General features: G+C 38.8%; 1 protein-coding gene across 1 annotated transcript; it reads left to right on the plus strand.

The window, feature by feature from the left end:
• Positions 1–5,463: 5,463 nt before the first annotated feature.
• LOC139463508 (clumping factor B-like) lies at positions 5,464–17,506 on the plus strand. The gene is made up of 13 exons (XM_071244778.1): positions 5,464–5,504; positions 6,796–6,919; positions 8,990–9,060; positions 9,491–9,545; positions 10,060–10,173; positions 10,459–10,524; positions 11,216–11,325; positions 12,352–12,421; positions 13,198–13,345; positions 14,065–14,122; positions 14,654–14,725; positions 16,189–16,327; positions 17,091–17,506. The coding sequence occupies exons 2-13, from the start codon at positions 6,840–6,842 to the stop codon at positions 17,185–17,187; spliced, it is 1,080 nt and encodes a 359-aa protein (XP_071100879.1). The 5' UTR covers positions 5,464–5,504; positions 6,796–6,839; the 3' UTR covers positions 17,188–17,506.
• Positions 17,507–26,047: the final 8,541 nt, after the last annotated feature.

The raw sequence follows: 26,047 nt of genomic DNA on the forward strand, positions 1-26,047 counted from the left end.
GCATTGTTGATATCAACACCATGACTGGAACTCAGCTATTCTCAAAAGTGATAAACTGTATAAATAATTGTGTACCCAAATATATGTCTGACAAATTTGTTTTTAAATACAACTTTGTATTCTTGAGTCACTTGTGTATATATCAACTTGTTCTCGATGCTGTATAGCTGAAAATGACGATGCGACGTTAAACTTTAAATCACTCACTCAAAAGTGAGACAATGATCTATTAACAGGCATCGGAGCTGATGATTCACTACCACCATGATTCAATACTTGTCTAGGCCCTTAGCCGTGCCACTTCGGGCTTTTCTACAACATGTAACTGTAATATAATGCTGGGATTAAACTGAAACGCTGTTCAAACCAGCCAGATTACTCACTCACTCAAGCCGTAGCACTACACAGATGGCCCCATACGTTTGACCAGTAGGGGAGCACTTCATGGATAATGTTAATCACTTCTGCAATTCAAATCTCTCTGATACATGATAAATGTAAAGATACTGTTCATTATTTTATGTTTGCCGCGCGGAAGGCAGGGTACGATTCCCCATACAAATGTGTGAAGCCTACTTCTGATGTTCCTGCCGTGATACTTATTGCTTGAATATTTCTGAAAGCGGCGCAAAACCATACTCTTCATGTTCCTCTTTAATTCATGTTACATCACACATGATCCGATGTATCATACGTATACAATCTGTGCCGAACTAATATAGAACGGATGAAAGAATGTAAACATTGAAACCCTGTTTTCCTTGATACAGAAGCCTTTAAACATCAGTTATCAGATGCAGGTCTATGATTTGTTGCGTCTTCCAAGAGTTAAAGGGGGCTAGCCCACTGGTTAAAGCGGTCGCTCGTCACGCCCAATGCCAGAGTTTGATTCCCACAAAGTAGAATATAGACAATAGAGCTGCAAGAGTGAGTGAGTGAGTGAGTTGGGTTTAACACCGCTTTTAACAGTATTCCAGTTATATCACGGTGTGTCAGCTTAATGTGGGAGGAAAGCCCGAAGTGATGCAGGTCTCAGACGTTTACCACTTCGGTGAAACCCACGAGCACGGGTATGGTGCTGACAAACCTAGAAACATAATCGGGGTGAACCGGGATTCGAACCCACAATCATAGGTTTCTGGCGTGTCCAGGGGACGCAACTCTGCTCAGCGAATCGCAGCGCCTTAGACGACTGGGCCACCCGTGCCCCCTGGCAGGCGAACAGCAGAACGACATCCCCCAAATAAAACTTGCAGTAACTATTTTTGAAGCAGGCTTTATGGATTATATAAATAATGTGTGATATTCTTAAGTGCTCAGATTTCTAAATACATGTATCAAAACTTTAAGAAAGTATCGGTAAAATTTCTCAGCAACCGACCGTAAGGGCCATTGTTGACTTGAGGCACTTAATGTCGAGTGGCATGTTGTCCAATATTTTCTTTATAATGAAATCATTTTTTTTCATTTGACCATAATTTTTGGTTCTTTGATGAAAGGAAAACACTAAAGTATCTATATTTCTAAAAATTAGCAACTTCATCATATCACAAGAAACAATGTGATCAGCACAACTACAAAGCACAGACTGACAGACAATTTCTTCAGTATGATATAAAGTTTAATACCTTCAGACCATTCATATATATATATACAGCATTACTGCTTTACCAATACTACACTACACGATCTATAAACAGGTTCAACTGCGTCTCCCATGTATTGTCTGTTGCTCACTAGCACTCACAACACAAACATACAACATGGCCACACATCCTCATCCTTGACATGACAAAACTGTATAAACCTAATGCTAGAAATCACTCCATAAGGCCAATATGTTTTAAACTAAGTCACCATCAGCCAGCATCTGCAGCTTTAGCTTTTTTCGAGAAGACTAAGGGGTCTAATCTTGACAGGCCTGTGTACCAAGGGCTAGGACATAGCTCTAAGACTTATCATGAACAGGAGCAATGACTACTGACCAACTTTGTGAAAATTGAATGTCAAATTGAGCATTGTATTGGTATTGTTGAAGATTTGTTTTAGAAAGGAAGAATTATTTCAAAAATATGTATGCCTGTCGGATGTGTCAAGAGTAAATTATAATTTATTAGTTATCCATTTTGACGAAAAATAGGGTAGATTAATCTATGATCCAACAATTAAAAAATCATGCCCTACTACTTGGTGTGTTTTTGATATTACCATGGTCTGCATTTAAAACCATGACTCTTCTCTGAGCCTCTGTCACCTTGAAGGAATCCCTATCCTGTCCAAACAGAAATTAACACAAGAGAGGTGGACTGATGCTGTATGCCTGTAGAATAGGGTCTGGTAGAATGTCCATCCTTTTCGGTTGTAATGTATAACTGTTCAGCCTCAGAAGCGTCTGTCCTTGAATTGTTTTATCACACTTCCAGATGCTCTTATTCTCTACAGAGCTTCAGCCTCTTTCTGACGTCGTTGCAGCTCCGCCTCCTTTTCAATCTGCTCTGACCTCATCTGTTCCTCTGCCAGCATCCGTTTCCTCTCCAGTTGTAGCGGCCTGACGTCTGCAAAACCACACAAAACCTCAAATTCATTGTATGATCCAACATGTAACATCAACACAAGCTGCAGGAGAACATAGAGAGTGTCTTGCCCTGACTGTGATAGAGCATCTCTTTTTGAAATGTCAAATCTTATAATTGATGAAACATTTAAAATAATGAATGATCAAACATGTTCTCAGACTGGCAGCTGACATTTTGTTCTTTTTCTATCTATTCTATGTCAGTTTTGACATATGACACAGAACTGTGGTGACAGAACCGATGCAGCCTGTGAACCATGATGGATATTTCACCTTGTATGTTTTGAGCTACATTTCCAAGAAATCAGCACGAGTCAAATACTTGATTAATATGTTAAAATACTTACAAAGAAAACAGGTCATGAAATTCTCTAATACCAGGAATATTTTAGCATTACCTCTATATTTGGTGTATTTATAAGCTCAAAACATGGAAGTATTGAAATCCAATTCTCATTCATATGCACACACGCCATAACTTTTTAACTTTTCTTAAATTTTAGAGAACAATTAAATTCCTAAAATGCTCAATTTGTATATTTTTGAGGGTGGAAGTCTAACCCCATCCTCTATATCTCCAGGACTTGCATTTCGGTAAACCAACACTAGCTTCTGGAGCCATTCCCTTGATTCTCGCAATCTCTGATTACCCGCTCTTAAGTTCATTCAAATTTACTGACTAATCACACATCAAGATAAGGAAAAAGGAGATGGGCAAGGGAGGTTTACTCCCATTACCTAGAAACCAAAGCCACCGCTAATTTTAAAGGAGATGAAGTCATCCTGTCCATCAAAAAGACTTTTGAAGGTTTTATTTGCGTGTCAGTCTGTTTTTCACCATTGAATTGTTCTCAAACTCTGTTGTAATCAATGGGATTGGCCGCCATGTTGTTAATATTGCCAACGCTACATTAGGGCTGGTTTTTAACTCACATTCTCATTGGTCCGTAGCAACTCAAATTGGCTAATGAAAAAGGGCAGGTAATTTGAGGGGTAAGTGTAGGTTTACTGAGAGCCCTGGAGATTTAGAGGATGGTCCCCTACTAAATTAATCCAATCTGATCCTACATCAGTCGGTCTAAAGCCATGGGGCACTGCAGTGTACTCACACGTCAGGTATCTGTACCCCCTCCAAGCCAACAGCCCACATCCTATTCCGGTCAGTCCTATCAATCCTGTCACCACAGTTTTGTGAAGAACGTCATACACAAGGTGTTTTCTTATTTTCCTCATACTCTGAAAACAAACACACAAAATAACAGTAATATCATGACACAAATTAAAATCATGGACCTGTACCATGTGTACTGTTATTCTTTTTAATTTTGTTCTCAGTTCATTTTAACTCACATATCACAATCTATATGCCCAGTACATTAAAATAAGAATTTTGTGATGAGTATCTTTCGTCAATAACATCGGGAATGCATAAATGATGCAAGTGGTTTCAACAACAGTTTACAAATATCAAAATACCTTGTGGAATTGAGGCATAACTGGTTGCCCTAATTAGTGTTCTCAGGATAGAAATATTTTCATGCATCAGAAATTTTCCATGAATTTACTTCTGAATGAATCAACACAAAAACTACAATTTGACAAAACAAAATCAAGATGGCAGAAGATTTGATTGTTGTGTAAAGGCCAGGACGTCAACGCTTTGAGGTGTATTTAATTCATGCATTAAATAATTTCCAAGTGTGTTCCAGTCACTGTTCGGGGGTTAATGGCTATTGTTTGCAAACAATCCTGAAGAGCAGTCTTTTACGCCGCACTAAGCAATATTCCAGCTGTGTTCAAGCCTGTAAATAATCAAGTCTGGACCAGACAAACCAGCAATGTTGCTGAGGGCCTATTCTAATGAGTATTATCAGCAACAACCCACATCTTCAGGGTAAGATGGCAAGCAACCAACCAAGTCACAGAGCCTGTCAATGAACCCAATTCATTGCAACATCTCTAACAACAAATATATCTTAATGATTTGAAGCCAATCAGAGACACAGACTTCCTTCCCACACCTCTTGTGGGCCCCGTCATATCAGTGACATATAGGACAGTTCATAATAGGCAAAGACCGAAAGAGAGAACACAGTAAAGAACACCATTGCTTCTGTTTCAGGCTAGAAAGTAATTCTGTGCGATTCTAGTATATGTTTGCCACTTAATAGTATCATTAGGGTAGGGTAGGTTACCACCAACTCTATATATTCTTAGTCCTTGGATCCTTGAATAAGTGTATGTGGCATACATATTCTACAGCGCCTCTAAGCATGCCTAAGATAAGGTGAGGCAAATGCAGAAATGTATATTCAGCAACTAAACATTTCTCGAAACCTCGTCTATCACTGTAGAAAACGTTTTACTATCAGGTTGTGGTAATTGCAATGGGAAACAGTGGACAGGTGCTTGATCATCGACGTTAGTAACAATATTCTAATAATAATTGACAAGCATTGTTTGATTTGTAGTTGAAAACACTAACTTCCAGTACATCTGTCGCTTGTCATCGAATAAAAGTTCTAAGTTTATTTTTAACCCTTGATTTACCTCGATGAAATGTGCAACTCCGTTTGGTGCAAATGTGACCTTGACTAGGCTCCTGTCTATTTTACAAACTAAACGCTATAAAGCATGCAGCGCGTATCAATAGTGGAACCAGTTTAGATATGACCTTCACATTTAACTTGGCTATGCAAAGCTAGGTTTTTTAAGAAATTCACCAGATAGCATATTTCCCTAATAACTTCCATCTTATGTAACGAAATTACTAGATATTTTTTGTTTGAATTTATATTGTTTATAAGCGCTTAAAGATAAATATTATTGACTTTTACAGATAAACTTTATCACATTGTTATGTAAAGCTAGCAGCCGTCTCGCGGAAGCCATTTTCAAACAACATGGCGGACGAAATGTTGTAACTTAGGTAAATAATCACAAATGTTTAATATTTTTAACAGTTTTGCATGGTAATTGTGTTTTTGATGGATAATCTGTTTGATATTGTAACAATCTCGTTTTCTCTAAAGTTTGAACTAACATGTATCAATTGTAACGTTAATAATCACGACAAACGGTGATGTTGAAATGATAGTTAAATAAACGGTAAACCAACCCGCTGATAAAATATCCAACGGGTATACTATACACATGGCCTGACTATACATTTGGCGGCCCATTATCCATGATCAAGACCATGTTGTCGGATTGCGGTTATTTTGTACCCCTAGAAAGAAACTTCGTATCTCTAAATATTTATTTATAAGACAATGTTATCATTGGATTATAGGTTTCCAAACATTCTGTTCGGGCGGCCATGTTTATCGCGATTTCTCTCGCAGTAACGAATTGTGTGATGTCACAGTGGAGCAGTCCTTTCGCCGCAAAAAGATCGAGGACAAACAGATGTTATTGAGATTTCATGAAACATATTATCACTATGCAATCATTGGAATCATTTTTTTATGGTCAGCCATTCATTCTATATAACATTCACAAAACAACATACCAGCACACATACATACAACTATCAACACACAATCAAACACATCACAGTAAAACAACAACTAATATCCCAATTCACTTGAATAGTCTGGTCAAGACAGCTATCATATAGCTGGAATATATATTGTATGTTGCATAAACAGTGTTGCCATCCATCACATTTCATTGTTTAAGTAATTGAATGAAGTCAACATAACTTAATATGCCTTCACTGGTATTGTTGTTAAATCAACACCTCCATCTCTGCTACTGGGATCAAGGAGCCCACAAGTAATTGTCAGTTGAAACAGTGTTTCATGACCTCCTCCATGGTCTAGTGGTAGAGCGTCCGCCCTGAGAGCTGAAGGTTGGGGATTCGATCCTGAGCCATGTCATACCAAAAGACGTTGAAAGATGGTACTTTTTTGTTACCCTGCCTGGCGCTCAGCATTAAGGGGCTAAAACAAGGAATTGTCAGCTCGGAGTCAGTATAATGTGTCTGAGTGGGGTATTTCATAAACATTAGCTTCGTTCAACAGAAAAATAGACATATGTTATTGTTCTTGTTAACAAATATCTATCTGAAAAGATAGCTTTGATAGTTACGGACAACCTCATAAGTACTAAAAGCCATGTTAACAAAAACTTTCATTGTAAAAGATGTCCAGAGGGATTAAGAGTATGAAGAAGGCATTGAAAACCATCTGCACTCTCGTCTTTTTCTGTCTTTCTAGACCCATGTTTCAAAGATCAGATTTCTCTATTCATCTGATCAAGAATGGCAACAAATCGACCATTAAGTCGTCAAAAGAAGAGCTACCAGGAACCAGATAAAGAAAACAATGTCTTACACAAACGGTAGGTATCAGCTTGTTAAGGCAGCACAAGTCCTATAGTCAGGAAGAGAATTAATGAATGTCAACTTCTTTATTTTGAGGAAATAATAAATTTTTCGTTGTGTTCATTGAAACTCCTGCATTCTGATTACCTGAATTGGTCACTTGTTATTGCATTCATTTCCCAATGAATGTAGAAAATTAAGCCACGCCCACCGATGCGCACTACTTTTATTACTGCGGAATGTTGGGGAATCCCAATATTACAGTTGAGGGAATTCCCTTTCTGCTCACATGCATCGTCATGCACAGGACATTTGGCGACTTTCATGCACATTCATTGTCCAAACTACCCTTTGAAACCTAAGGCCGAGAAGGAATGAAGCAGCAAACATGCAGGCTCGCTCACTTGTTTTTTCCCCGCTGGCCTCGGTTCAACTTTTATGTCTTCGGGTTTCATTTCTAACTAGCATTTCTCCAACTGTGTTTTACCGCAATCAGGGAAGTAGTGCTTGAATCTCGTGGTAACTGACAATGTTATTTGAAACAGCCGCGTTCTCTCAGACATATTTCTTCCCAGTTCGTTACAGTCTGACTGTTGCAGATCTTTTTGCCTCTTGCCTTAATTGACAGGTCCAATGAACATTGTTTTGATCCCACTCTCCGTTGATTGGCTACCGACTGTGTAGGTGTTTCAAGTTATGTGCATAAATTAAACGATCACCTGATTCATGTCACGCCACTGTATGTATTCCTACACCTGAAATGTTTATCAATCTTGACATTTTTGTCTGTTTTGATATATACAACTGTTTTTGGCTAAACTATTGTAGATAAAATTTAATTATAAGCATTGACTGTGTATTTTTTTCGGTTCATAGTCAATCCTTAATTGAGTCTGGTCTAAGGGTTTCTCCAATGTATTGGTGGCCACAGTTGCAAGTATATACTCCAAAACGTTACATCAATAAATTCTCAAACTGTTGTGTATCACTTCATAATGCCATTCAAAGGCTTGAGTCCTATAGTCCATGCCAAAGTGCCCAAGGGTTAAAGTATCCTAAGGACTAGTAGAAATTTTCTGTTTTTATGGGTTTGGCTATGTTATCATTATAACCACTAGTTACCTAAAACTGTTATAATAAGGTAAGGGAAACCATTGATGAAAATGGTGATGTCATCACACAAGAATTATCATTAAGTTTTGAATTGTTCAGTTGAGTCAGAGACCATAATCTATTCTATGGTCTCTGGTTGAGTTGAGTCCGCCTTCTTGAAACTGGAATAATGCTGAATGCACAAAATGATATAAAATACATGCTTGAACAAAGAGTTAAATTAATCTTTTTTACTTCATGGGTAATGTTTTGCTGTAATCAGGGTCATCTGACACACTTACCAAACCCAAAGATGCTGCACTTTCAGATGAATCCTCCCACAACAGACTCATGTACACCGACTGTTAGTAACTCTTAGTGAAACACGGTACTAAAGTACTCACGGAAATGAAAAAAACCTGTTTTTCTCAATTTAAAAATCGACACAAAGTGTCACGTAGCTGTAAATACGAAATAACAAAACAACACGAAAAGTACTAGTCTGGATTTGCTAGTTTGATCTCAGTGAACAATACAAAATGTACTTTACAGGAGGTAATTTGTCGGCACTTTCAACATTCAAAAATAAAACTAAGTCCAAATTGACATAGCAGAAACAGACTATAGGTATTACGCACCTTTTCTCACCTGTCGTCAAGGTGTCATAGGTCACCTTGATCTACTTACACCTGGTTATGCCCTGTTTCACAATAGTCTGTTTTATTCACATTTTTACACACTTTTACGTGTAAAAAGGCATAAAAACATTTGATACGCTGTATTTGTGCCACGGCCCAATTAGTTCTAATTTAGTTGTTTGAATATTTACATATTTTGTATATTAACTGCAATAATTTAAGATCTGAGTCCGAAAAAACAGTTTTTTTTTCATTTCCGTGAGTACTTGAGAGAGTTACGTTCATGAAAGTTAGCAGTAGATCCTTCAATTCAAAATACCAAGATGATTCAGTCTATCCTGGTGTTGTTATTTACAGACCACCATCGGGAGGCAGCCGGCACTTGAACAATTCTAATTCATCTAGTCTTGAAATCCTTGAATCAGAAGGTGAGAGGTTATCTTACAGGGTCAACAGTAGATGTGGAGGTCAAAGTTGAGTCATGTGGGTCAACAGGTCAGGGTTCATCAGAGTGAACCATGAACCCTGACCTGGGGTCAGTACCAGGAGAGTCAGTATCCATATTTGAATGGACTTTGGTCAGTTTGTCAACGATGGGCGGTGTACTATCTTGAAATGAACATGTTTCCTTGTATTCTAGCAATACTCTTTATTGATTGGTCAATTAATATGACATCACATTCATTGTTGAGAACAATACAACATAATGTCATCCATTGCTCATGATGTCATCCATTGTTCATGATGTCACCAACAGATTGAATTATGTCATCTGAATCATAGGACGACTTCAGTGAAGTTTAACGAAGGGGTTGTCGTTTCATATGTTTTACTAATATATATATTTTCTGATGAAAGAGACGTCCAGAAGAAAGGAGCAGTACTGGGACCACAGACAACCCAGCAGTGCCAAGTACGTAGTGGACCAACCAGGGCATGAAATTATCATAAGTCCATCTGGGACTGGTAAATATAAGGAAGGACTAGTGACATTTTCTGTTGCAGAGTTGTCATCTACATATTGGTAAAAATGGTAGGCCACATGTCACTAGCAAACGTGTTAACATCGAAATGAGCAGCTCTTCACAAATTGTTTTCTTTATCGTTTACAAAACAGTATTGATATATATTTAACATGTTTAACTTTAATATAGGGAATCCTTTATCATCTTTATGAGATCTGATCATAATTTGCTGTGTCTTCGAATGCAAAAATTGTGATAAAAACAAAGGAATGATATTAAATAGTTCTTTTTTCCATATGTTAAAATAAGAATACATTTATGCAGTTTTACTCCAAATTTGTGTATGTGATATATATTGTGCAGTTAACAATTTTTTGTGATAAATATGATGTGATGACTGATGTCAATATCAGCCCGATGGTGTTGTCAGTATGCCTGAATGTGTTGAACTCTTCCTTCCAGACGAGGCAGCCATGCAGGATCAGTTCCCCCCAGGCCAGATTGCACCCTAGCTCGGCGGACACCCACGCCAACCAAACAGATTTCACTGCAGGCAGTCAGGCGGAAAGAAGAAAGGTAGATAGACCCTGGTTGTCTTGGTGTACTGTAACAAGAGGGTACAACATGACTCTTGTCATTCATGCCATCTAGAGGAATAGCTTTGAGTTGACTCCATTAACAGTTTTGTGTCCAGTAATGTCCATCCGAGTCGAGAAATAGAGTTCCGTTTTTCAAACATATGATCAGATTTGTAACTGCTTACATGATCATGCTCAAACATAAGTTCAATACCAATGGTGGACTGATCAAAATGTAAGATTCTATAAGTAAAGTGAAGAACTGTCTGTCATATTTTGACAGAGAGGACCCTCTTGTAGCTGATGTTGATTGGAAGGAAATACAGTCTCAGAGAAGGAACAAGGGGAGGTAAGTGTGTAGCTGATGTTGATTGGAAGGAAATACAGTCTCAGAGAAGGAACAAGGGGAGGTAAGTGTGTAGCTGATGTTGATTGGAAGAAAATTACAGTCTCAGAGAAGGAACAAGGGGAGGTAAGTGTGTAGCTGATGTTGATTGGAAGAAAATTACAGTCTCAGAGAAGGAACAAGGGGAGGTAAGTGTGTAGCTGATGTTGATTGGAAGAAAATTACAGTCTCAGTGAAGGAACAAGGGGAGGTAAGTGTGTAGCTGATGTTGATTGGAAGGAAATACAGTCTCAGAGAAGGAACAAGGGGAGGTAAGTGTGTAGCTGATGTTGATTGGAAGAAAATTACAGTCTCAGAGAAGGAACAAGGGGAGGTAAGTGTGTAGCTGATGTTAATTGGAAGGAAATACAGTCTCAGAGAAGGAACAAGGGGAGGTAAGTGCGTAGCTGATGTTGAGTGAAAGGAAGAGTGCTAAAGCAATTCAAGGAAAACCAGTTGTTTTGAGAGTATTTTCTGCCTCATATATTTCACTTGGGTGTTTTTTATCCGAAATATGCTTGAATGTTTTCCGTGGATACATGGCATATCTTACATGTCTAACAACAAGGTTAAGTTATTAATTGGGTTTCAGCTTAAAAATAAGATGTTATGTTATCAGAGGAGCTTAGAACTGTTCACATATTTATCTTTATAGGAAGAACGACTCTTTGACAGAAAAGTTCCAGGAGCTAGATGTTGCAGATAAAGACCTGACTCCCACTGAGCAATCCTCCATATCTTCCTCACATTCATCTAGACATCACAGTACGTGGTGTTGCTATCTCTAGTCTTCTTATCTCTTGTTGGGTCTTAGAGACATGAGGTCCTGGTTCTTCATATTTCCTGTAAAATGTGGATTGGTTGGTAACAATGACTGCTAAAATGCAGTCTGCAGCTTCAGCCAACAGTCCAAAGTCTGAGTCTTGTAAAAACTAATTATTCATTTATAAAATCTACTGAAAATATCAACAGATAAGTTTGGGCTAGCAGAAGCAGATCACGTTTTTACCTCACTAGGTGATCTCTGTTACTTGTGAAAATTAGGGTTAGTACACTGTATATTGCTGACTGACACCAATTTACTTGCTCCCCCTTCATTCTGTACTCCAGGCCTTGTGTTGAGTGAGATCTGTTGCTTACAATGACTTGTTGATCATCATTGCTGGTGCTCACTGGCCTGGCCTACTTCATTAAGCAATTAATGCTACATTAAAGCACAGTCAGCACCTTTGATCTTTTAGCATAGCATCTTAGAATCAGACTTCAAGGCTGCCATGATATAGCTGTGGTATTGCTGGCCCTGGTTCAGACTTCAAGGCTGCCATGATATAGCTGTGGTATTGCTGGCCCTGGTTCAGACTTCAAGGCTGCCATGATATAGCTGCAGTATTGCTGGCCCTGGTTCAGACTTCAAGGCTGCCATGATATAACTGCAGTATTGCTGGGCCTGGTTCAGACTTCAAGGCTGCCATGATATAGCTGTGGTATTGCTGGCCCTGGTTCAGACTTCAAGGCTGCCATGATATAGCTGTGGTATTGCTGGGCCTGGTTCAGACTTCAAGGCTGCCATGATATAACTGCAGTATTGCTGGGCCTGGTTCAGACTTCAAGGCTTAATTATATAGCTGCAGCTTGCTGGCCCTGGTTCAGACTTCAAGGCTCAATGATACAGCTGTAATACTGCTGACAGCAACTTAGAACAATACTTACTTTCTCACTCTATTGTGAAGTCAAACTTCTAAATGCTACAACTAAAGGCAATTAAAATCACAAATGTGCCTGTGTGTTCAGATTGTTCACATCACCATGAAGAAAAGACAGCTGAAACCAGTGACAGATCCAGAGAAATCAAAGAAACAAAGTAAGATATTTACAACATTTCCACATGATTATCTCATCTTTACCTTACATGCTCGAGTCATGCATGGGATTGTGGGAAGGTGTAGGTCCCAAGTGTGACATGCTTGTAATCAAAGGCTGACTTGAGAGCATTGGACAGTCTGTCTCTGTGACTTGTGAGAGGTGGTGGGGTAGCCTAGTCATTAAAGCGTTTGCTGAAGATCCAGGTCATTTGCACACATGGGCACAATGTGTGAAGCCCATTTCTGGTGATATTGCTGGAATATTGCTAAAAGCAGTGTAGATCTTTACTCACTCACTCACTCTGTGACTTGTTGTCATAGTGCCCTGATTGTGGGGATCGTTGCTCATGCTTATTGCCACTAGGCCTCCTGGCCACCGTGATACAGCGGGAATATGGCTGACTGTGGCTTTCTGACCCCCTTCTGCACTCACTGAAAACCATGCTGGAATATCTCAGTATCAACTGATTGTATTCAGACTTTTACAGCCGCTGTGATATAGCTGGGACACTGCTGAGTGACTGTGGTGTTGAACAGGCTATGCTGGGATCTGTCAAAATCAACACCTTTAGAGGACAAAATTCTGTTATGATATGAATGATATGATGTCATTTGTAAATGAATTACCATTATTGACCCTCCCCCAAAATGAAATTATGTTTACGGCAACCCCCCCCGCCTCGGAGCCTGTTATGATATCTTTAGGATTCCTCTGAATCTCGCCATCTTTGAATGTATATGGTGCAGTGGATGTCTTTCTTTTTTTGGTGTGTAGAAAAGTTGTCCGGGAGGGGATGTCATTTGAGAGTGAGCAAGATGAGGGATCGGCAGCTGTCGGTGGGAGGGTGGCCAGTAGTGATGACAGTGACTCTGACGACTCGGAGGATGAGGACAAGAAGGCTCCCAATCAGCTGCTTATGGAGGTCAGTGATGGGGAGTCGGAGTGTGTGTGTGTGTGTATACTGACACAAGATTACTGATTGACAAACCTGTTGTAGATTGCTAATCCAGATCTTTTCTGGGTCAAAGGTCATTGATGTTCTGGTTGTAAAGATGTTATGTTAAATATTCCCCATCTCCACAAAATTCAATTTCAAATACATTCAAAGTTTTGTTTTTTTAATATATATAGGTATACTGTTATACCGATAGGGGCACAGATGTAGATGAACTTGTTTTCAGTAATTCTCACTGAGCATTGATTCTGATTCAAGGCGATTGGCTAGTTTGTACGAGTTGTTCCATCGTGTTCGTTGTTTGTAAATAGGCCGCCCTTACTCCTACAACATGTCATATGAACACATTGTCTCAAATAATCATTCACTGATCATGGGATTATCAATCCCTCATGAATTTATGTTGAAAGTTCCTTGCCAATACTCGGGCATTACAAAAAGTAATTTACTTGTGACAGATAATCTTTAAGTCTTTATAGCATATTTATTTTTTCTAATTAGCCATAGTTCGAAACAAACTGAGTGTGGATAACTTATAATGCAGATAATGGATTTTGTCAGTTGGGATATATTACGATAGTGGAAATTTTTCCAATCTTTAAGTGAATGTTTTGCAGGATAATTCAAAAATCTTTTATTGTGATTCATGTTTTTATTTATTGTTTTTTATTTTAATTTTTTTTCAGTTTGTGTCCTGCTTGATGGAGAAGGATTATCTCAATGCGCAGAAGCTTTGTAAAATGAGTATGTATTCCTAATGGCAGGAGCACAGTAGCAATGGTTAATGTTTTGTCCATTGATTCCAAGGGATGTTGTCATTTAGCTCATTGATAGCTGTTGGGGGCACGGGTGGCCCAGTTGTCTAAGGCACTGCGATTCGCTGTGCAGAGTTGCATCCCTTGGGCACGCCAGAAATTTATGATTGTGGGTTCGAATCCCGGTTCGCCCCGATTATGTTTCTAGGTTTGTCAGCACCATACCCGTGTTCGTGGGTTTCACCGAAGTGGTAAACGTCTGAGAGCTTCAGCACTTCAGGCTTTCCGCCCACATTAAGCTGACACACCGTGATATAACTGGAATACTGTTAAAAGCAGCGTTAAACTCAACTCACTCACTCACTCACTCACTCACTCATTGATAGCTGGAAAGTAAAACTTTACTTTAGCCTTACTCCTGTCATCAAAAGTAGATTGACAACTCGTCCTCTTACCAACTTTGTAAATGGCTCTCTGTCTCAAGCAGGTTAAATATATATTGTGAAATATCTATTTCCAGTTTTGCTCTATGAACCTGACAATGCTGAAGCACTGAAATTTCAACCATTGATTGATGAAAAAATAGAACTAGGTAAGTAGAACAGGGACAGAAGTCTTTCATTATGCTTGACTTTTTAGCCTAGACCTTAAATCTGATGATCTTCTCTGAGGGTATCAGAAGGATCAGAGGGTGGCAGAATTTGAAATCTTTATGTTGTACATTTAATCAATTTAATTTGTTACATAAGGATGTTATTCACACTCATTTGTTGAATTCAAGCCATGACCACTTCCTTAGTTCTACCATGACATTTTAGAACCCTACATTCTGATTGGTTTGCTAGTTGTATCGAATCTATGTGTCACACCATGACTTTTCTGATGACCACATCACAGCAAAAAAAGCACTTCTTTCACTAATCCAACTAGATAACAACTTCATATACTGATTTAGCTTCATAAACATTGTGAGTCCTAGAATATTCAAAGAAAGTCTGGCAATATTATAAAGCATGAAAAGCAGACCTACAGTGACTGAGAAAAAAGACTATGAAATTCAGACACATCCAAACACTCACTGGTATGTGGCACTACTCTATAACATACTGTGACCTCTTGTCTTTGTCTGTAGACGTTGTGACAGCATTATTGTGGTGTTTATTTCAGAACTAAATTTTCAAAGTTGTGAACCGTATGAACACTCTAATGCTTACATGGCATCTATGCTAGATGGTGTTGAAACACTGTGTAAATACTGCTTGCTGTATATGAAATTGAAAATAAGTGGAATAAAACCTTACACCACTTGTCCCTGAATTGGACAATTCCCCCTTTTGAAAATACACTCATGTGTCGTTAATCAGACACTCGTTAATCAGACGATCGGCGTTATCTGACACTAATGATGGGAAACAATTAAATCAGTGCCATTTAGACTGGTTAATCCGACAGTCTCGCACTCTGACTCACGACACCTAATTTGCAATGAATTAACGAAATCACTCATTAATCAGTCTCGTTAATCCAACACAGTGATCAGCGTACTCTGTGGTCATCTGCCCGCAAGTACACAGCCCGTGTCATACAGCCAGTAACAGTTGTTTTGTGTTGAGCTTTAGAGGTTGCATGATTAGAAAACATATTCTGCTAAAAATTTAACATAACAATACGAATATTTCATTTTAATTTTTTTATCACGTTTTTGTATTGTTACCTGTCGTGTAGTTGTCCGATTTTCGATCACAAACGTTTATTCTACTTAATCCGACATAATCATATGCAAACAACCATGTCGGATTAACGGGACCTAACTGTGTTTGACTCAGCTCATCACTTCCTCTATTACCAAATTTTTAGGCTTTTTAGGTTTGTTTGTTTTTTAAATTGAAAACTTGAGTTTGGAAGAAAATTAATAGGTATCACATCTATGTTAAAAACCTCTAAATTGAAAACATTGTAGATTTATCTTCTAAATATATCTTCAGATCATGAAACAGTTAATGTTTATCTCCTCAGGAGAGCTAATACTTAATGTAGATTATGGTGTGTTTGTAGACCAGGAGGAGGAAGAGGCAGGGAGTGCCGATTCTGATGATGAAGGTTGTGATGAAGATGGTGATGAAGATGGGGAAGGTGACAGTGATGAGGACAGTGGGGACAGTGATGACGACAGCGACAGTGATGATGACTCTAGGTGAGGAGCATGGAATGATGCCCAAATTCAGAACAGGAATCAGAGTGAAATAATATCTGATATCTGAATAAGTAATCCAACAATGTCTTGTCCTGAAATGCAGACTCAGCAATGTTTTTGTGAATGTACAAGATCACTGTCTCCATGGGTCAGGAGGGGCACGGGTAGCCCACTCACTGCAATTTGCTGTTCAGAGTTGTGTCCCTTAGCCGAGCATGAACCAAAAAAGGGTCACTGGCTTAGAATCGCAGATATGCTCTGATTATGTTTCTTGATCTGTCAGCACCATACTGGTTGGTTTCAGCAAAGTGGTAAACATGTTAGACCTGCATCACTTTGGAACTTTGAACGGTGACACACCCTGATATTACTGAAATACTGTTTGAAGTGACCAAGTTCACTCACTCAAAGAAGTGATATACATTCTCACTCATTCATGGACAGGATTGACATTCTCACTCATTCATGGACAGGATTTACATTCTCACTCATTCATGGACAGGATTTACATTCTCACTCATTCATGGACAGGATTTACATTCTCACTCACTCATAGACAGAATGTACATTCTCACTCATTCATGGACAGGATTTACATTCTCACTCATTCATGGACAGGATTTACATTCTCACTCACTCATAGACAGAATATACATTCTCACTCATTCATTGACATGATATACAATCTCACACATTATTTCTCAGAAAATTCCATTTTGTATCCAAACATAATTATCTGAAGTCTAATTCCCTCTGATTTCAGTGACTCAGATTCTGATGACGATGACGATGAACAACAGGAAGACAGATTGGATTCTGGGATTGCATCAGCTGCAGGCTCAGTACACTTTGGCATGTGATTGGTCATAGGAAGGATTGGAAACACTTTTGCTCAAACTGTTGTGCCTCAAGGCACCTTTTTACACAGGATTAAAGTATCTGTTGCTTTGCTTACATCATCTAATGAACTGACGTGTCTAACATGGAGTTTACTGACTGTTGACTTCAGGATGAGTGATCAGCTGTTGTGTAGAGCATATTGTCAGTGTGTATGTATGTGTGTGCATTTGGTGCACTTGTCAGGGCACATGAAGAAATGGACTGTGACGTAATTATATGTTGTTCATCCAGTGTATGTATTGCACATAATAACACTATTTGTTGCTGTGTATTGTATATGTGGAGATGTGATGTTGGTTTCTGATAAACATTCCGTCCAAATAGCAATTCCATCCAAAATTGTTTTTGTTTTTTTAATTTAATTTGAATATATCTGAACATACAAATAAATTCAATGTATGATATTTTTATTTTTGTGTTTTGTTTTTGAATGTGCATCAAGTGAGTTTGGTTTAACACTGTTTGAACTGTATTTCAGTTGTATAGTGTGTAAACTTGGTGTTGGAAGAGAGCCTGGGTTGATGCAGGTCTCAGACGTTTACCACCTTGCTGAAACCCACAAGCATGGGTGTGGTGCTGACAAACCTAGAAACATAATCAGGGCAAAGCGGGATGCAAAGCTGCAATCATACGTTTCTTGTGTGTCTAAGAGATGCGAATGTCATTTTTGGCAGCCATGACTGGGTCCACTTGCCCCATGTGTGCATGAGGACCCTGCCCCAGTCTACAGAGTGCCTGTTGGATTGATGCCGGATCTTACAGGATAAGTTTCACTTGTTTCCCAAATTGAAACAATATGTTAACTCAGAAATCTGTACGTAAAAAGAACTTAATGAAACCGTCAAAAACCAACAAATGGTATACAATCAACAATTGTATAACACAATTAACTAGGTTTACAAATCAATACAAATTACTGCACAACAATTACAATGGCAGTATGCAATAGAGTGGTAGTACATTATTCAGTGGCAGTATCAGATACAAAGTATGATGGCAGTGGTGATAGCAAAATGTTCAGTTATAATAATATTCACCTATCTCTAACAGTGGTCAAGCTTTGGAGATAGGCCCAGACTCGGAATCTGGGGTGGTAAGTGATCTTCACATGAAAGCTGGTCTTGATGTAATGTGAGATCAAATGTGAGATGAGATAGGGATGTGCCCGCTCTACTTATATAGTCTAACCAGTAAGGCTGGGACAGGACTCCCCGGACCCGTTGTTAGTCACATGATATATTGTTTAATGACAAAACTTATCTAGAACTCTATGGTTACACTACATGGCACTAATGTTAGCATTTCTTTCTGACTTTGCACCCATACCTTCTGACTCTTATATGTTTTAAAAAAAAGATAAACCTTAAGTCAACTTCAGTGTATGTATGACCGGATTGTTTTATACCTGTATCTAAATATATTTTGTCTAGAGCTGTTATCAAACTATTCCTAATCGGAAATTTTGTACCTATCTCTTGAGACCTGTAGCGGTTACCCGGATATGGTCAGGTAATAGGAGATAGGGTACCCATGTAGTAAATTTGGACTCGTCCCAGCCCTACTAATCAGCTTCGAGCAATTCGTACACAGTACCACACCAGTCCAGTGTCCCTTGAACATTACAGAATATTCCACATTTCTATAACGCTTGACATCCATCCATGCGATTCCGGAAGTTTACAGATAAATCAGGCATCTAAATATGATAATTTCCCCACCACTGCTTACATTAAATAGTACTACATTCCTCACAACTAATCATTGTCCAAATACAATGCAATGAATTTCTACTGAATCTCAACAGAAACAATGTAATACAGTTACAATCAATGTTTAACAATAAATTACACAACCATAAAACACATTGCAGATGGGTGAGTGAGTGAATGTTTTTTGAGCCTGCACTCTGCAATGTACAATTAGACCATGTTGCACAGTGCCCTCATACACAGGCAACAGTTGAGGCAATCTGTATGTTGACCCACAATGAGCCAAGTCACAGAGTCGGACCACCCAATCATCAATATCAAGGCCATCTGGTTGTGACTTGCCTATGTCATCATTACCCAGATGCTCATGGTATCAACCACTGATCGCAGTCCAGAACCAATTATGAATTTGACAGGCCTTGATATGAAAGGCTGTAATGTTGGTGGCTGGGGCATTTAACACTGGCTTGCCCCCACGCAGCATGAGGTAAGAAACCTCAGGGAAGAATGACAGAGAGCTGGGGACATCCTCCTCTATAGCTATATCAATATATGGACCAGTGCAGATCCAGGGACAGTAGGTCTTCGGCACACATTCTTGATGTAAAAGGCGACTATGCTTGTCCTAAGAGGCAATACTTTTGATTTAGATATATATTATAATGACACCCCTACAGAGAAACCTATCATATTTTTTTATCATATTAACATACATGTAATAGACCTAAGCAAATATTCCAGGAAATAATTTGCATGGTTGTAGTGCTGGGGAGCAGCCATTCAGGAGGCGGTGGCTTTCAGAACAGTATCTATTTTAATAATTCAATAAACAAAATTAAACATAAACGGGTTCTCAATTATTTTATTTTTTTAAATAAATGTAGTCTTTAGACGACTGTGACCAAGAAAAGGGCACATTATTTTTTCCTACAATGTAGGGTATATGTAAAAAAAACACCAGGCTTCTCCCTGACATGAACGTAATTAATCTAGGAAGCAATTTGCAGTTTTGTGGTACAAGAAGCCACCCAGACGCAATTTCATAATCAGCTTTTGTTTTGTTTGTTTGTTGTTTAACCCAGCTATATGACGGCGGTCTGTAAATAATCGAGTATGGTCCAGACTATCCAGTGATTGACATCTTAAGCATTGATCCATGCAATTGGGATACGATGACATGAATCAAGTCAGCCGGCCTGACTACCCGATCCCGTTAGTTGCTTCTTACGACAAGCATAGGTTGCTGGAGACTATTCTCTCCCGTATCTTCATGGGTCAAACAGCTTAAGTAAGGCTTGTTTAACACTATACAAAGATTGTTTAATTGTTTGTTTTCAGAGATGTACTGCTGGCGTTTACAGAAAGTCAATTCAATTGTGTGGTTATTAAGACATGCTACTTTAGGTCTTCCTGCGTTTTGTATGACTGTATTTACGTGTTGTAATACGTTTACATTCAACATACTCCATCACCTATAACATGGGCTCTGTATCAATGTTAATATGTTCAGAAAGTGGGGTGGTTCACCCCTGCACCCCCTCTCCGGAGCCACTTATTCACACACGTAAAATCTCGGAGAATATGTCAACTCACAAACCATCCCATGATGTCAGAACATTGTGTCAATAGTAGTAGCGTTGTCCCTTTGTTAAATCCACATCGCTAAACAGGATCCGCTGATCTTAGGCTCGAATCTTTACTTTGTCAGCATCAACACCGTAATCCGCACCATCAATTTATGTCCTTCCGCACACAATAAACCGACACGTCGTTATCTATCAATGTATCAAAGCTGATCCAAGTAGCTTAAACTCAACCCACTCACGCACCCATAAAGTGGTAAACATCTTGACCTGCCTCCCTTCTCACGTGCATTAAACATGGAACCCATTCTTCAGCAACATATGCTTGTCGTAACAGGCGACTATGCTTGTCGTAACAGGCGACAAACGGGATCGGGTGGTCAGGTCCACTGACTTGGTTGATGCATGTCATCGTATCCCAAATGCGTTGGGGGCACGGGTGGCCCAGTCGTCTAAGGCGCCGCGATTTGCTGTGCAGAGTTGCGTCCCGTGGACACGCCAGAAACCTATGATTGTGGGTTCGAATCCCGGTTCGCCCCGAATATGTTTCTAGGTTTGTCAGCACCATACCCGTGCTCGTGGGTTTCACCAAAGTGATAAACGTCTGAGACCTGCATCACTTCGGGCTTTCCTCCCACATTAAGCTGGAATACTGTTAAAAGCGGCGTTAAACCCAACTCACTCACTAACTCAAGTATAACCAGGTTGGTATGTTTCTTGTTGATACACCATTGTTTCGCGAAATGTGAAATGTGAGTAAATCATGCAACTTTCTGGCTCGTATACTGTACCTGACATTGATTTACCCGTGTGTTCAAAGCAACAAGATGTTCTTCAGTGCAATATGCATTCACGCGCATAGAATATTTATCTAAACGACATGCTTGTAATTGGTTCAGAAAATCAATAATGTATCTGAAATACAAGTACAACAACGCCAACGTCTCGGCTAGAGTGAGGTTTTACGCCGCTTTTAGCAATATTCCAGCAATATCATGGCGGGGGACAGCAGAAATGGGCTTCACATTGTACCCATGTCGGGAATCGAAACCGGGTCTTCCGCGTGACGAGCGAACGCTTTAACCACTAGGCTACCCGACCGCCTCGTCTAGGCTAGACTGACACATAGTCCCCGAAATACAGATATGCCTAAAGTTGTATAAAATGTTGTAGAAGGGATGGGAATGGAAGGGGTGAATCTTGTTTTCAATACATATGGGCCTGTAAGAGATATTATATATACATCGCGTTTGAAAAAGCAAACAATATAAAGAGTCCAGGGTATACCTATGAGTAATATATTAAAAAAATCTGGAATTTTGTATTACCCTTCCTTTGGAGGTCACTGAACTATAATTTTTCCAATGGCTATTTATCTGTCACACACAAAAATGCGTTCCTAAAGGGGATAAGCCCAAACGTTTCTGAAGAACTGGAGACCAATTTCTTCACTCATCATACAAACCTTTCCCTCTGCTATTGCTGAAAGGATTAATCTGTTCTTCCTATATTGATTAGAACTGATCAAATCTATTTCATTTACGTTTGTGATAATGTAAGATTGATATATGATTTAATGAATTATACAGAATCTGACAACATTTCTGGGATGTTCTTAATAGACTTTGAGAGGGCTTTTGAATCTGTTGCGTGTTTTTTTATTAACAAAACTTTGACTTTCTTTGGCTTTGGCAATATTCTGTATAATGATACCAAATCTTATTTAACAGATGTATATTTGGGATAACACTTTCTCAGTAAAGTACAGATTCTCGTGCGAGGCACCTAATCGCCAGTACAGTACACAGCGATCTAACCCACTCAGCCACCGAGGCTTCCACAAAATGAAAGTTCGACAACTGGTAGTCTAGATTACGTATTTTGTGTACCCCTCTGACACATGTTAAGTGGCACGGCTCCCACGGCCAAAAGGTATGAACACACAATGCCATTTAGAAAGTGGTCAAATGTGACAAATGTTATATTTGGGATAACACCTTCTCAGTAAAGTACATATTCTCGTACCTTTTGGGGTTGAGTCCCGTCCGGGATTCGAACCGACACTGCTAGAGTGAGTTGAACGGACAGGACTCAGCCCCCAAAAGTACGAGAATCTGTACTTTACTGAGAAAGTGATATCCCAAATATAACATCTGTCACATTTGACCACTTTCCAAATGGCATGGTGTGTTCACAAATGTTATTTAGTTATCAATGGCACATTGTCTCCTTGGTTTCCTGTTAAAGGTGGTTGTAAGCAAGGCGACCCACTGTCTCCCTATGTCTTTATCCTGAGTGTTGAAGTTCTGGCTGGACTTGCCAGGAAGAATGTAAATATCAAAGGAGTTAGTATGTGGGATGAAGAACACCTGTTAACACAGTATACAGATGATACAGAGTTTATACAAGACGACTCTCAAGAATTTATTGAAGCCACGAGTTTACATGTTTGAACATGTTTGCTGATATGTCAAGCTTAAAATTTAACTATGACAAATTTCAAGTAATATGGACAAGCGCCGAGAAGTAGTTTAGTTACGTATTTGACCAGTTTAAAAATTGAGAGGAATCCAGAATATTTTAAGTTATTAGGAGTTACCTTTTCAACAGACTTAAGTGTCATGTTGTTTTAAAAAAAATTCAATTAATTATGAACAGATGGCTGAAAAGAATAAATGCTTTTCTTTGTGACATTGCCATTATCAAGACCTTGCTCATTTCAACATTGAATTATCTATTTCTTACACTCCCTGAACCTCCTGGTCATTACCTGAAAGAGTTGAATAAACTGTTATTTTAATTTCTTTGGAGTGGAAAACCAGATACGATTAAAAGAGTTCTGATTTTTAAACCTGGGAAGGAGGGTGGACTTGGTATGACAGAATTATTTTCCACGTAAATTCTCTGAATCTATCTTCGAAGGAAAAACTGTTGGACATCACAAATGAATCTAAATGGAAAATGTGTTTTTTACTTCTTTATCTCACTGTTAAAACCTATCTGTGTTTGGCAATGCTTTCCAGCTAAAACGTTCAAAGAAATCAATATTGCTTTTTGTTTGGACACTGTAATTGCCTTTGATACGTTTTCACAGGAAATACAGCCTGAATCATTGGATGACTTTATCACGGAGCCTATCATTCACACCCATCGCCATTGGTAAAGAGATTATCGTCTATAAATGATTTGATAGAGGTGTCAGCCAAGTACTAAACTTTATTAACCCTGAAGAGACTGACACTTGAGCAAGTCCAATACCCCATTGAACTTAATGTCAACTTCCTTCGTTAGTATGGGTTAATGGAAGCTATAAAGAAATACCAAGATAAGCTGAAAGTAAGTAAACTCACATCTTTTGCCCAATTTTATGATAATCGTGTCGTCAGGAAACTACAATCAGTTATGAAAGGAGTAAAGTGTTATTATTTTTTCTTGAATGCATCTGATACCCAACTTAAATTTTAATATCACTGGGAGGAATGTGTTCCTGTTGAGTTAGAGTGGGAAAAAGTATCAGTACCACTTCCGACTACCCTAGATACCAATTAAGATGGTTTCAGTTCAGAATTATTCACAGGATTATATCAACTAACTCATTTTTGTAAATCAAGTTATCAGATGTCAATGCATGCTCTTTTTGTGAAGTTGAAACAATTACCCACTTATCCTAGGAGTGTAAACAAGTCCCAGGTTTCTGGCAATCACTATTAAGCCTACTTAATGAAAAGTGTCCACATATCCACAATTTGAAATCTGACCTTCAGCATTCTGTTTGGTTTGAAGGAATATATATATATGTATATATATACTGATGATGTATTTGACCTATTGTTGCTTCTGGCTAAATTCTTTATTTAGAAATTAAAGTTTTGAAAACAACCCTAAATTTTAATCACTCTAAACGTTATATTGACAACATGTATATAATTGAAAGAATATTTTCAACACAAAAGCCAACAAGCTGTTTTATACCAAGTAGATGTTGGTTTTGAACAAACTAATGTAGATATGTCTACTTCTGGAGCTGAACGATCTTGAATTAATATGTGCAACATCCCTGCTTACTTAGATGTTTTGATGTCACTATACTTAACCTTTGTTATAAGTTAGTACAGACAGTGTGTGTGCGTGCGTGCGTGCGTGCGTGCGTGCGTGCGTGCGTGTGCAAACCATCTATTACCCCAGAAGTGTGGTATTCATATTTTAAGAATTTGTTAAACCGGGATCAACGAACTGATCATTTGCTGTTTGGTCAATCAGTTTCAGATTTTATTGAAAGCCATTCATGTCACGATTGTAACGAATTGCCATTTACTGACGAATTGTTATCTAGTCGAATTACTGAGAAAGAAATCCAGGACACTATTGTGGAAAAGCACCAGGAGTTCATTTTATGCTGGTTCCATACGATACCTCCAATGTTTAAGCCTTATGCAGAGGAAGATTTGTCTGGTGTGGCCCATTCTGTACTCTGTGAGATGAACCAGTTCATTTACACTTACTTTCATGTGGTACCTCCAATGTTTGATCCAGCCCTTGAATGGTCCCTTCTTCTTTTTTTTGGGGGGGGGGGGAGGGGGGGGGGGGGGGGGGGGGGAAATATGTTGGGTTACACAGTAAATGTTCCTGTGTTCGGATATTGGTACCTTGTTCGTTTGACCAAAGTGCTCTGGGCTGCTGCTCTATCAGAGCCCCGTGCCACAAAGCAATCGTAGCAAAGACGATCGTAACTACAATACTTTAACATAGACTTACGTCAGTGGTAGCGCTAAGATGGCTTTGTGGCCAGGCTCGGTGACTTGGTTGATTGCATGTCATCGTTGAACGTTTCTCAGATGATAAATACAAGTATTAGTTCGTGCGGTCTACACTTAACAAAATGTTTGTTAATATTTATTTTAGTATTTCCGTAGAACACTGTTGCAACGTTCAGCCACAATTGGCCAATACAAATGAATGAATCGTTATGACTACACACGTGCACATACAAAATACTTGGAAATAATGTTGGTTATTTTTGTCCACTGATGATAAATTGCTTAAGCTGCAAACGTGAAAGCGCCTAAAAAACAGTTGAGCCATTAGCTACTGACGCAACTCCATAATTGTCCTTGCATTTTGTTTTGTCAAATGCTAACTGATGTCTAAATCGATATTATATATTGATACCGGGCAAAGTCAGATTTACTTTCGATTTGATATTTCCCGGAGACTATTTTGGTACGCATGAATTGGCCTAAAAATCTAGAAAAGATGGAAAGAAAAGAATGAGCTATATGCAACTTTACAGTACAAGGAGAGCTTGACTCGACTTGAGGAGACGCGTAAGGGTGAGGACAGTCATAATAGGCTGCAATGATTATGAATCACACCGATGGAGATTGTAACGGCAATAATTAGGTTTATGATAATTTGACACTAACAAATGTAATTGTCTTAGAAACAGAAAGATGATAAAATCAGTCTTTACATTTTATGCTTTCGAAGATAAAATGTTCCCAAAGGTTACATTACGCGTAAGTCAGTGA

This window comes from Haliotis cracherodii, unplaced genomic scaffold, assembly GCF_022045235.1.
Source record: "Haliotis cracherodii isolate W230 unplaced genomic scaffold, xgHalCrac1.p SCAF_16, whole genome shotgun sequence".
In the NCBI taxonomy this organism is placed as follows: Eukaryota; Metazoa; Mollusca; class Gastropoda; order Lepetellida; family Haliotidae; genus Haliotis; species Haliotis cracherodii.

What these genes read in the sequence shown, in the direction of transcription:
- LOC139463508 (XM_071244778.1), top strand. Translation starts at nt 6,840, where the DNA reads ATGGCAACAAATCGACCATTAAGTCGTCAAAAGAAGAGCTACCAGGAA. An exon ending in AGAGAAATCAAAGAAACAAA is followed by an intron (nt 12,422 to 13,197) that starts GTAAGATATTTA and finishes TTTGGTGTGTAG; the next exon opens with AAAAGTTGTCCGGGAGGGGA. An exon ending in GACAGTGATGATGACTCTAG is followed by an intron (nt 16,328 to 17,090) that starts GTGAGGAGCATG and finishes CTCTGATTTCAG; the next exon opens with TGACTCAGATTCTGATGACG.